General features: G+C 44.0%; 1 protein-coding gene across 7 annotated transcripts in view; it reads right to left on the reverse strand.

Annotated features, from left to right (window-relative positions):
- The window catches only part of slc4a7 (solute carrier family 4 member 7), a 271390-nt gene extending 259707 nt beyond the window's left edge, over positions 1–11683 (reverse strand). For all 7 annotated transcript variants that reach the window (XM_072509348.1, XM_072509347.1, XM_072509344.1 and 4 more), the window contains exon 1: positions 11557–11683. In XM_072509348.1, the coding sequence (XP_072365449.1) occupies positions 11557–11601 (45 nt within the window). In that variant the 5' untranslated portion in view covers positions 11602–11683. The remainder of the gene's footprint in view (positions 1–11556) is intronic.
- Positions 11684–12001: the final 318 nt, after the last annotated feature.

Raw genomic sequence — 12001 nt, forward strand, 5'->3', positions numbered from 1 at the left:
GGATGAAAGAGCCCATCCCTTGCTGGTTTCTACTATCTTGAAATGTGTCAAACGTTTCTGAGATGTAAAATCAAACTAAAATTACTTGTGCTACAACAATGAATACTGCAGACTTGGTAATCAAATTCCTTTGGACAATACAGCCAACACGACTTTAAGAACTAGGTTTGCCAAGCAGAAGCAGAGAAATTTGGAGAAGCTGATAACGGAGAAGAAATTTCTCTCTCTCTGTCAAGTTAAGCCCAATATCTGCAGTCCAAATATCAACTAGAGATACCGAATGTCCTTCTGAAAGAACCGAGAAATTCATAAATTTCTGAAAGACAGATCGCGGATTAAAAGAAAGGAAATAGTCGCCAACAAATATAATCACATGGATGGACTGCAATTCAACTCTGGGATTATAAAAGGAACCAGCTAGCTTAAAAAGGCCGCCACATTCAACAATCTATGCCTCAAAAACAAGCAAAAAGTTTTAACCCGTTAAATGGTGCTCTAACTTTCCTTACTTCTAATACCAGAGAGATAGAAACATTAAGTTTTTTATTTCTTTTCCACATTTAGTCGCTAATAAACTTAATCTTTTTTTAAACTCAAGAAAAACTTGCGATTTGCTCCTTATTGCTCACTGCAGGGATAGTTTGGATTTTTAAAAATTCACCTACAGAGAAAATAAACGTTAAAACCTTTTTTGCGACCAACTGAAGAGGCTGAAGAGAGGGGAGTCAGTTCAATCCTCCTCACCTGGTTGTAACATTACACAAAAGTTTTCAAATGTGTTGCGATCATCATACATTCCCTTCCCAGAAAATAAATTGCATCAATATTGAAGGCAAAGTCCTTACAGTCCAACATCACTGGCATGGCCATGTGAGCAAAATATATTACTCCAGACTTACAAATCAATTACTTCAATCAGAAATTGTTATGTTGGGTGCTCTGGATCTGTGGAACACATACAGGTCACCAACACTTGAAATAGTGCAACACTATTTTATTGAATCATTAACTGTTTAACATACTCTGACTGTGGGTTAACACGATACTAGCTTTAACTAAAGACCTTTGCCTTGTCCTAACCAGTCGACGCACTCAGCACATGGTGAATGTCTGTGCTGCAGGCTGTGAGCTCTGTCCTCCTCGCTAGCTGCAGCTCGAATGAGCGGGAACTCTGATGCCCCGTCTTTATAGTGCGTGTGCTCTAACTGGTGATTGGCTGCGGTGTTGTGTGTGTTGATTGGTCCCACTGTGTCCATCAGTGTGTGTCTGCACCATGATATACCGGTGTATATTATGACAGAAATGAGCTCGCATAGAATTATCATAGAATTTACAGTGCAGAAGGAGGTCATTCGGCCCATCGAGTCTACAACAGCCCTTGGAAAGAGCACCCTTCCTAAGCCCATACCTCCACCCTATCCCCGTAACTCCAGCTAATCTTTTATGGATACCAACGGCAATTTAGCATAGCCAATCCACCTAACCTGCACATCTTTGGACTGTGGGAGGAAATTGGAGGAAACCCACGCAAACACGGGGAGAACGTGCAGACTCCGCACAGACAGTGACCCAAGCCGGGAATCGAATCTGGGATCCTGGAGCTGTGAAGCAACTGTGCTGCCCTTGCATCAAACAATGATGTAAAGATAGCTTGAAAACCAATGTGAAGTGATGTGATATTAACATCAATACGTGGGAAGAAATGATTAAAGGCCACAAACACTAGCAGTTCTAGTGCATTCAGGGAATTGACAAGTTTGAACAAGCTAGGATTGCCAAAGAGAATAGTAGACACGTGTACCTAGACAACAATCTGTGTTGTCTTTCCAGCTTTATGCTAAAATATGTCTCTATGATTGGTTTAAAAGCCATCGCAATGTTCAACCAAAGATGTGGCCAATCTTAAAAGTCTTCTCATGCTAAGAAACAATCTTAATTATAAGAGGTTGTCTCAGTATGCACTAGCAAGACGAGCAGGAACTCAGGATACAGGAAACACAAAATTTCTAACAGACTGAATTCAATTAAGCTAGAGTGGAATAGGGGGGAAAAGGGCAGCATGGCGCACAGTGGCAAGCACTGCTGCCTCACAGCGCTAAGGACCCAGGTTCGATCCTAGCCCGGGTCACTGTCAGTGTCCAGTTTGCATATTTTTCCCGTGGCTGCGTAGGTCTCACCCCCACAACCCAAAAAGATATGCAGGGTAGGTGAATTGGCCACACTGAATTGTCCCTTAATTGGAAAAAAAAGTCGGGTACTGTAAATTTATTTGAAAAAATAGGGGGGGGGGGGGGGGGGGGAAATCTGGAAAATATTTTAAATTCTAAAGAGCACAAGAACTAGGGGATGTAGACCAGGCATTGTCAAACTCAGGGTCGCGGAGCCATCCGTCGCGGCGCTCCCCATCGCGCAACAGCTGCAGCAGCCAGCCGGTAATATTGCCGGCTGCAAGCGGCCTTCAAACTGGCCGCAAACATGTAAAACAAATGTGGCCGCACTGCGCATGCGTGCCAGATCATCGCCGCGCATGCGCAGTGCGGCAGCATTTTTTTTTTTTTTTTTATAAACGGTCGCAGCTTTTTGTTTTACAAGTTCGGGGGGAAGCGTTATTCATTTAATTTTTATTTTTTCATTTATTTTATTCATTTTTTTTTATAAGTTCGGGGGTTTTTATTTGCTAAAAGTTTACAGGAAATAAATGCAGAACTTTGGACAGATGGAGACTCCGTACTTTCCGAAACCAGAAGGCTTCACTTTCATCCAACAGGTTCCATTGGAGGAGCGTGTACGAGGGTCAAAGGGACCCAAAACCATTTCCTCCATTTTTGTCAGCACCAAAGAGAAGAGAAAATGATGGGTCGCGCAGGTCGGCCGGCGTGGGTCGCGCAGGTCGGCCGGCGTGGGTCGCGCAGGTCGGCCGGCGTGGGTCGCGCAGGTCGGCCGGCGTGGGTCGCGCAGGTCGGCCGGCGTGGGTCGCGCAGGTCGGCCGGCGTGGGTCGCGCAGGTCGGCCGGCGTGGGTCGCGCAGGTCGGCCGGCGTGGGTCGCGCAGGTCGGCCGGCGTGGGTCGCGCAGGTCGGCCGGCGTGGGTCGCGCAGGTCGGTAAAAATGGGTCCCCGGAAAAAATGTTTGAAGAACACTGATGTAGACCATATAGCCCATTGAATCTGCTCTGCCATTCATCACAATCAAGGCTGATCTTGAGCTTCAACTCCACTTTACGGCCAGTTCCCCATATCCCTTAATTCCCTGAGACATATCTGTCTATCCTACCCTTAAATGTATCAATGTATGGAGTATCCACAGCCCTCTGCGGCTGAGAATTCCAAAGATTCACAACCCTTTGAATGAAGTAATTTCCCCTCAGCTCAGTTCTAAATGTTCAGCCCTTACTTTGAGAATTTACCCCCCTGCTTTAGGCTCCCGAACAATGGAAACAATCTCTCAGCGTCTACCCTATCAAAGCCTCTTTAGAATTAGCAGCTCAAATGCTATAAAAAGGTACACCAAATGTCAACCCTGAACTATTTTGTGGAAGATACAGCCTGAAACATTAACTCTGTTCTTGTTTCTGCAGAGGCTGCCAGATCGGAGTATTTATTGGAAATATTTTAAATCTGACTCTACCATTCTCAATTGTTCAAACCATTAATTTTTACTTTCACATTATATTGAAAATGCTGATGTAAGAGATTACACATTTCTAAATAGAGCAACGTGTATCCTGAAAACTCATAACTTCTCATATTTTAGAATGGAGCAGGAGGAATAGAATACATAGCTTTTGCTGGGAAGGAAATAATTATTCAGCTATTTAAACTAACTTACAAGTTTTTAGTTTCCCCACACTTTTTGTTCCCATGGTCTGATATCTGCTATACAAAAGGGATGAATTACTCAAATTAAACCAAAGAGGAATTCATAAAAAATATATTCAATATATTAAACATACACTTCTTCGTGAAAAAGCAATGCTGGCTTTACACCAGGGCATGAAATGAATGTGGTATTATTCAGAATGCTGAGTATGACTGTCAGGGCAGAATGAACTTGATTTGCGAATTAATCTTCTGCTGTTCATAACTTTCAAATGGGTCAGAATTAGTCATACATTTCAGAATCCATACAGCCTTAAAAGCAGCAAAATTTGACTTTATATAATAAAACATCACAACTCTGAATAAACAGCCCAGGGACATTTAATTACAAGACATTGAATTTTAAATCAATTGGCCATCATTGGCAGGTTATCTACACATGCCAATTTCCACATAAGTAGGTTAAAATTTGTTTGTTAATCACTTTCCCCCACCACAAATTCTGAGATTCTTCCCGATTGGTAAATCAGGATGATTTCAGCTGATTAAGCGGAATTAAAACTTCTCTTGCTTTTAATGGACTCAGCTGTATGTCACATGGGTGACACCATTCATGTTGCACAATGGTTGACGAAAGAAACTTTTGATCCTCTTCCTCATGCTAGCAAACTCTCAATGATGCTCTCAGTTCAACAATAATTGTATCAATGTTAAACATCTGCCAGTACCATGTTTTGATCTTTAATGTAAATAACTTTGTTGCTGGTTTCTATGCCAAAATTCTAACTTCTCTTTCAATGGAGAAGATACCCAACAAATACTCACAATGTGGCAAATCTGTGTAAACCAAGCTTATACAGATCATGCATTGCTACTCTTATTCTACTGACTTTTATCTTGAAAGTCTAGTAGTGGCCTAGTTTCTCCCTAGATTTCATGTCTCAGGTCAAAATGTCAGCAAGTATTCATCAACATTCATCACCATCTTATGGGGCAAAAGTAACACTGCATAAAGTCATGATGTGAATATGTGCATATTAAAGTGAATTATTCTAATATTGAGCAATAGTTTTCCTTTCACTTTTGAGCACTCAATATTTGCAAACAATTATGGAAAATACATCATGCATCAGCGATAAAGTTAAATTGTGTTTTTCCTTGGCTAACATTTCCCACAGGTAGACAAGGCATGACAGATTTTAAAAATAGCCTTCCAAACAATCATACATATTCCCGTGTTTGGGATTCATTGCGCAATGTAAAGGATATTTCCAGGGCCCCAAGGAAGTAGAATGGAACTGCTTCTTAAAGAATAAGAAAGCCTTGCCATTACATATCATCTTTCATGACCACCTGATATTCCTAAACACGTCACAGCCAATGAAGTACTTTTCTGAAATGTAGTCACTGTCGTAGCATTGGAAATGGGTCAGCCAATTTGAGCACAGCATACTTCCAGAAACAGCAAGGAGATAATGATCAGATAATCTGCTTATGTGATGCTGATTGAAAGATGAATATTGACCTGAACACATGGGATAACTTCCCGACTTTTCTTTGAAAAAGTGACAGGAGATATTTAACATCTACCCGAAAGGATATGTATACAGGACCTTGGTGTGACTCCTATCTATTTGGAAATTAGCACGTGTCTCATTTGAAAGACAGTATTTAAGTGTAGCAGTCCCTCAGTAATGCACTACCATATCAGCTGAGAATTTTATGTTCAAGTTCTGAAGTAAAAATTTAACCCACCACCTTCTGCTCAGAGGCAAGAGTGTTGCCAATTGAACTATTTCACAAAAAGCAAGACACTCATGAACTGAATTCTTGAAATAGGTGACTGGTTTTATCTTTCCTCCTCACATGCTATAAATAATCAAAAAGGCTAATGGAATTGGTAGCCTTTATATCCAGAGGATTGATGTACAAAGACACAGGGGTTATGCAACAGGTACACAAAACCCTGGTTAGATCCCACTTGGGAGTACTGTGAGCAGTTCGGGCACCACACCGTAGGAAGAATATTTTGGCCTTGGAGGGAGTGGAACCTTGGTTTCCAAAAATTGTACCTCAGCTGACTACAGGGATTACGTTAATAGGAAAGATTACACAAATTAAACCTGTTTTCATAGAATCTGCCCATCGAGCCTGCACCGGCCCTTAGGAAAGAGCACCTCACGCCTCCACCCTATCCCCGTAACCCAGCAACCCCACCTAACCTTTTTGGACACCACCAAAGGCAATTTATCATCGCCAATCCACCTAACCTGCACATCTTTGAACTGTGGGAGGAAAACGGAGCACCCGCAGGAAACCCACGCACACACGGGGAGAAAGTGCAAACTCCGCACAGACAGTGACCCAAGCCGGGAATCGGACCTGGGACCCTGGAGCTGTGAAGCAACTGTGCTAACCACTGTGCCACCATGCCGCCCATTAACTGGTGGGACAGGCTAGAGGGGCTGATTAGCCTACTTTTGTTCCCATGTTTTTGCTAGACTTTAGAAGGTTAAGGGGTGCTCTGATCGAAGTATTCAAGATATTAACAGGGAAAAACAGGGTAGATAAAGATAAACTATTTCCAGTGGTTGGAGATTCTAAAACTAGGAGGCATAGCCTCAAAATTAGGGTAGACTGTTCGGGAGAGATGTTAGGAAGCACTTTTTCACTCAAAGGGTGGTAGAGGTTTGGAATTCTCTCCCCACAAACACCAGTTGAAGCTAGAACAGTTGTTAATTTTAAATCTGATACGTAGATAGATTTTTGTTAAGCAAAGATATAAAAGGTATTCATTGTGCAATGTAAAGGATATTTCCAGGGCCCCAAGAAGTAGAATGGAACTGCTTCTTAAAGAACTGCTTCTTAAAGAAGCAGTACCAGTTCCGTACCAGCCTCCCCTAACAGGCGCCGAAATATGGCGACTAGGGGCTTTTCACAGTAACTTCATTTGAAGCCTACTTGTGACAATAAGCGACTTTCATTTCATTTCATTTGGGCCAAAGGCAGGTTTATGGAGTTCGGCCACAGATCATCCATTGAATCATCGAATTTACAGTGCAGAAGGAGGCCATTCAGTCCATCAAATGTGCACCGGCCCTTGGAAAGAGCCCACGCCTCCACCCTATCCCCATAACCCCACCTAACCTTTTGGACACTAAGGGGCAATTTAGCATGGTCAATCCACTTAACCTGCACAACTTTGGACTGTGGGAGGAAACCAGAGCAGCCGGAGGTAACCCGCGCAGACATGGGGAGAAAGTGCAAACTCCACAGTCGCTCAAGGACGGAATTGAACCCTGGTCCCTGGAGCTGTGAAGCAGCAGTGCTAACTACTGTGCCACCGTGCTACCAATTAACTGATGCGACAGGCTAGTAGGGGCTGAATAGCCTACTCCTGCTCCCATGTTCCTACATAAACTAGACTTAATAGCTGCATGACGCCTTCTGTAATTATGACAAAATAACTTAAAACCTACGGCAACACGACATGAGAGCTGAAACGAAAGCTTTATCTTATCTAAATAGCCAAAAGGCAAAAGGTTTTAGAAACATCATATGACAAAATTCACCAGATCAACAGTTATATTAATGTTGTGAAAATCCAAACTCGATTCCAGAGATCGTCACGTAATTAAAACCATTCTAAAGTATGGGAAAATGCAACAATATACAAACAGTAAAACAAATTCTTCAATGATGCATGACACTAACTGCCCAAAGAGACACAAATTGGTGAAAACAAAAAAATTGACCTAACTTGCCACCAAGTTAGTCATAGTGCACATTAATTTTAGACCTGACCAAGCTAAATTAGTTGTGCTCTGCCCAACACTGCAGAGATAATAATTATTCAAGTTACCACCTCACCACTGCCCAGATACTGCTGGTCAAACAAATATCCATGTCTCAAAACATCTAAAATTGTACCCAAAATAAAGATCAAAGAACAATAATCAAACCAAGTCACAGACTCAGTACCTATCACGGTGTTCAGAACACAGGTTCAATTTATTTTCAAAGACTGGGGCTGATGGTGGCAAGCTGGGTTATAGAACCATAGAATTTACAGTGCAGAAGGAGGCCATTGAACCCTTCGGGTCTGCACCGGCCCTTGGAAACAGCCCCGCCCACTTCCTTTTTAAAAATAAATTTAGAGTATCCACTTCATTTTTTCCAATTAAGGGGCAATTTAGCGTGGCCAATCCACCTATCCTGCACATCTTTTGGGTTGTGGGAGCAAAACCCACGCAAACACGGGGAGAATGTGCAAACTCCACACGGACAGTGACCCAGAGCAGGGATCGAACCTGGGACCTCACGCCGTGAGGCAACCGTGCTAACCACTTGTGCCACCATGCTGCCCTAGCACCCCAATTCCAACCTATCCCTGTTATCCCCTCCAAACTTTTTGGACACTAAGGGCAATTTTGAATGGCCAATCCACCTAACCTACACATCTTTGGACTGTGGGAAGAAACCGGAGCACCCAGAGGAAACCCACGCAGACACGGGGAGAATGTGCAAATGTTGCACAGACAGTGGCCCAAGCCGGGAATAGAACCTGGGACCCTGGAACTGTGAAGCAACTGTGCTACCCACTGTACTACAATGCTGCCGTTGGAAAAGACTGTATAATAATAAAACAACTAGGCCAATTAAAATAGATAATTTATTCTGATAAGAGTATATAGGTTCTTAACTCCTTCATACAGGATATCTCAGCATTTTAGCACACAGGTTTAAGACTACACATCAAACAGCAAATAACTTCAAACAACTTCAAACAAAAACCTCAACTTATTTTGTTATAAACTTGTGGACGCAATAAAAGCAGTCAAGATTTCTAACACAATAAACATCAATTCACTACAACAGTCATTATATTCATTCTCAGTTGTTTTTGAAATCCTTCCAGCAAATATATTCAGGTAAGTGGCCTTTTAGTTCATGTATTTTCTCCAAGTGAAAAGGCTAACAGCAGGCAAAATTCCTCAAAATGCTCCACTAGCACTCCACACAAGCATACTTAGTGTAGCATAGCCTCAATGCATCTGATTATAGAGTCACCTAAATTTGGAGATGGGGCACAGAAGACACACTTAAAAAAAAATTATCTTATTTTCCAAGACCAGCACAAGCCACCAAACTTCAGTCCCGAGCAGAAAAAGACCCAGGAGTTCGAAATTAAGAAATTCTGCACAAGTGGTGATTAGGTATGCCAATTTTAAAAGGCTGCAGGGATGAACAGTAAAACAAGATTGTCGGTAGAGCATACAAGACAATTTATTCAGAGTTCAGAAAGAAGTTATATCTATACTGCACCCTTATGGTAATGAAACATCCCAAGGCACTTCACAGGAGCATTACAAATCAAAATATGACACAAAGCCATGTAAGGAGATATTAAAGATGACCAAAAGCTTGATCAAAGAGACATATTTTAAGGAATGTCTTGAAAGAGGAAAGGGAGTGGGAGAGTAGAGCGATAGAGAGGGAGATTTCCAGAGCTTGTGCTAAAGCAACTTAATAGCAAGAGAAAAGTTCTGAAAAATGTAAGAAAATAGCAGTACAAATGGTTGAGAAGAAAGAAATGAATGGAGGCAAGTACATGGAGACTGTAAATTCATCTGAAACCTTTTCTTGTAACTTACCCAGGAGCAAACAGATAACATAGCTTACCATGTGTAAATGTTGCACCAAGATCTCACAATAACTTGTTTCAAAAGAAATTTAGAAGTTACCATGAGAAAAAGTAAAGACATAGAAGGTGAGCTCTTATCAACATCGGCAAAAGGAAAGATGTGGAACATCCGCTTGATGTTGGAAGGGGGAAATATCAAGATCTTGACATAGAGCAAGGAAAGAAAGATTGTGGTTTCTGATCAGATGTCACAGGAACAAAAACACGATCTTGAAGAAAAGAATCGGCACAGTGGTTAGCATTGCTGCCTCACAGCGGCAGGGACCCGGGTTCAATTCCGGCCTTGGGTGATTGTGTGGAGTTTGCACTTTCTCCTTGTGTCTGCGTGTGTTTCCTCCGGGTGCTCTGAGTTTCCTCCCATGGTCCAAAGATGTGCAGGTTAGGTGGATTGGCCGTGCTAAATTGACCCTAGATAGGGGTTTAGGGTTCGGCCTAGGTGGGGTGCTCTTTCAGAGGGTCTGTGCAGACTCATAGGACCAAATGGCCTCTTTCTGTACTGTAGGGATTCAATGAGCACTATCATCTAAAATCCCTTATGGAATAAATCAAATCTTAATGCCTCAGTCAATCCACTAAAACGATTAAGTAATGAGTCCTTAAGTGCAAGTTTGTCCGGGTAGAATTAGTCATTCATAAAACAGAGCATGATAAGACAGAACTTTAGATAAACTGGGTAAATTTAAAAGTCTGAAAATAACTGTAGAACAGATTCAGCAGTTCTAACAGATTCAGCAGTTCTAAAAGAACCAAATGCTGAAAGTAAGCTTAGTGCAGCAGCACAAATACAGTACAAATATCAGAAGGTGTGGGAACCTCCACAGTTTAGAAATTAATACAATCAGACTGGGATAGAAATTAATTGACGTAACCGATTTGAGAAATACGACTTTATTTACTTTAAAAAATGGAGACAGTTGGACATGAAGCACATGTTACGCACTGGTTCAGTGACACCCCCCCCCTCCCCCTGTGCACTTCCAGCACAGTTGTGTAAGCAAGGATCAACTCAGCATTACCTCCAATAGGAAATCAGGCAGCTGACCCTGGGCACAGACAGGCAGCTGACCCTGGGCAAAGACAGGCAGCTGACCCTGGGCAAAGACAGGCAGCTGACCCTGGGCACAGACAGGCAGCTGACCCTGGGCACAGACAGGCAGCTGACCCTGGCACAGACAGGCAGCTGACCCTGGGCACAGACAGGCAGCTGACCCTGGGCACAGACAGGCAGCTGACCCTGGGCACAGACAGGCAGCTGACCCTGGGCACAGACAGGCAGGATCGATTGATCGCAGTCGAGATCCCAGGCAGGAACTTTACCACCTCTCTTACACAGCAGCACTGCAAATGAGAAGGGTAATTCGCCAGCTCAACTGCCTTCTCGAACGGTGACAAAAATAACGGATCGAAAACGACGTTTTTTTATTTGATGCACAGACGAAACCGGTGAGTTAATGCCTGGCAGGTGGCTGTCGGACTCTCCATCACCTGTTAGCCGGATGGACGGAGGCGGCTAGGAAAGCGGGGACTCAGACACACACAGAGGGGAGGGGAGAAGAGACTCCCCTCCCCCGCAGAGACATCGGGGGCTTTCCACTCAACCCCGAGCGCCAGCCCCGCTGAACCGTTCGCTGCCTCCGTGTCGGCTGGGACCACACCAAGTGGGGAACACGCTGTGTTTATATTCAAACAGATCGGCAGGGGTGAGTGAGAGACAAGCAGAGAGGGGCCCGAACAGCGGGGTCGCCATCGACCCTACTCGAGCTGGAAAACGGAACTGAGAGCGGAAAGGCGCCGGTCGCTGTAACCACTCCCCGTCTTACAGACAAAGGAGCGGAGAAGCCCGAGCCGGACAGCCGCCATCAAACCCGAGCCCCGACCCCGCTTCAACCACAACGGCCGTTCCCGAGCGGACACTGGGGGAACGCGCAGTGATGGAGCTGGTCCACCAACTGGGAAACATGCTGCTGCTGCCGCCGCCAGCACGATGGAAACGGCCATACTCATCCCCCGACCCCCTCTCGTCCCAGCCGCCTCACCATGGTCAGTAAAGGTCTCATCTGTTCTCCCCGATCCTCCTCCATGATCTCCTCCGGTCGGTTAGACCAAGCCACTGATGTCACTCCGCTCCACCGTCACCGGCACCCGCCGTCATCCTGATTGACAGGCCGACTGTCCAATCAGCGGCTGGTCCCTCTGATTGACGGTGGAGACAGCAAATCACTCACAGCTTACGCCGCCCGCCCCTTCCTGTGATTGACAGTGCGGGTACACCAATCATAGGCAGCAGGATCGTGATTGACATATCGGTGTACCAATTATGTACGGAATCCTCTGATTGACAGTTCAGATTACCAATTATACATCTGATCTTCAGGAGGGCGGTCTGGTGATGTCAGCAGTAGGGCGGGTGTTGACGAGATTTGAGGCGGGTTCTCAGAGCTGTGCGAGTGCTTCTTACTATTTGATAGGTGTCCAGTCAGT

Source organism: Scyliorhinus torazame, chromosome 6 (assembly GCF_047496885.1).
Source record: "Scyliorhinus torazame isolate Kashiwa2021f chromosome 6, sScyTor2.1, whole genome shotgun sequence".
NCBI lineage: Eukaryota > Metazoa > Chordata > Chondrichthyes > Carcharhiniformes > Scyliorhinidae > Scyliorhinus > Scyliorhinus torazame.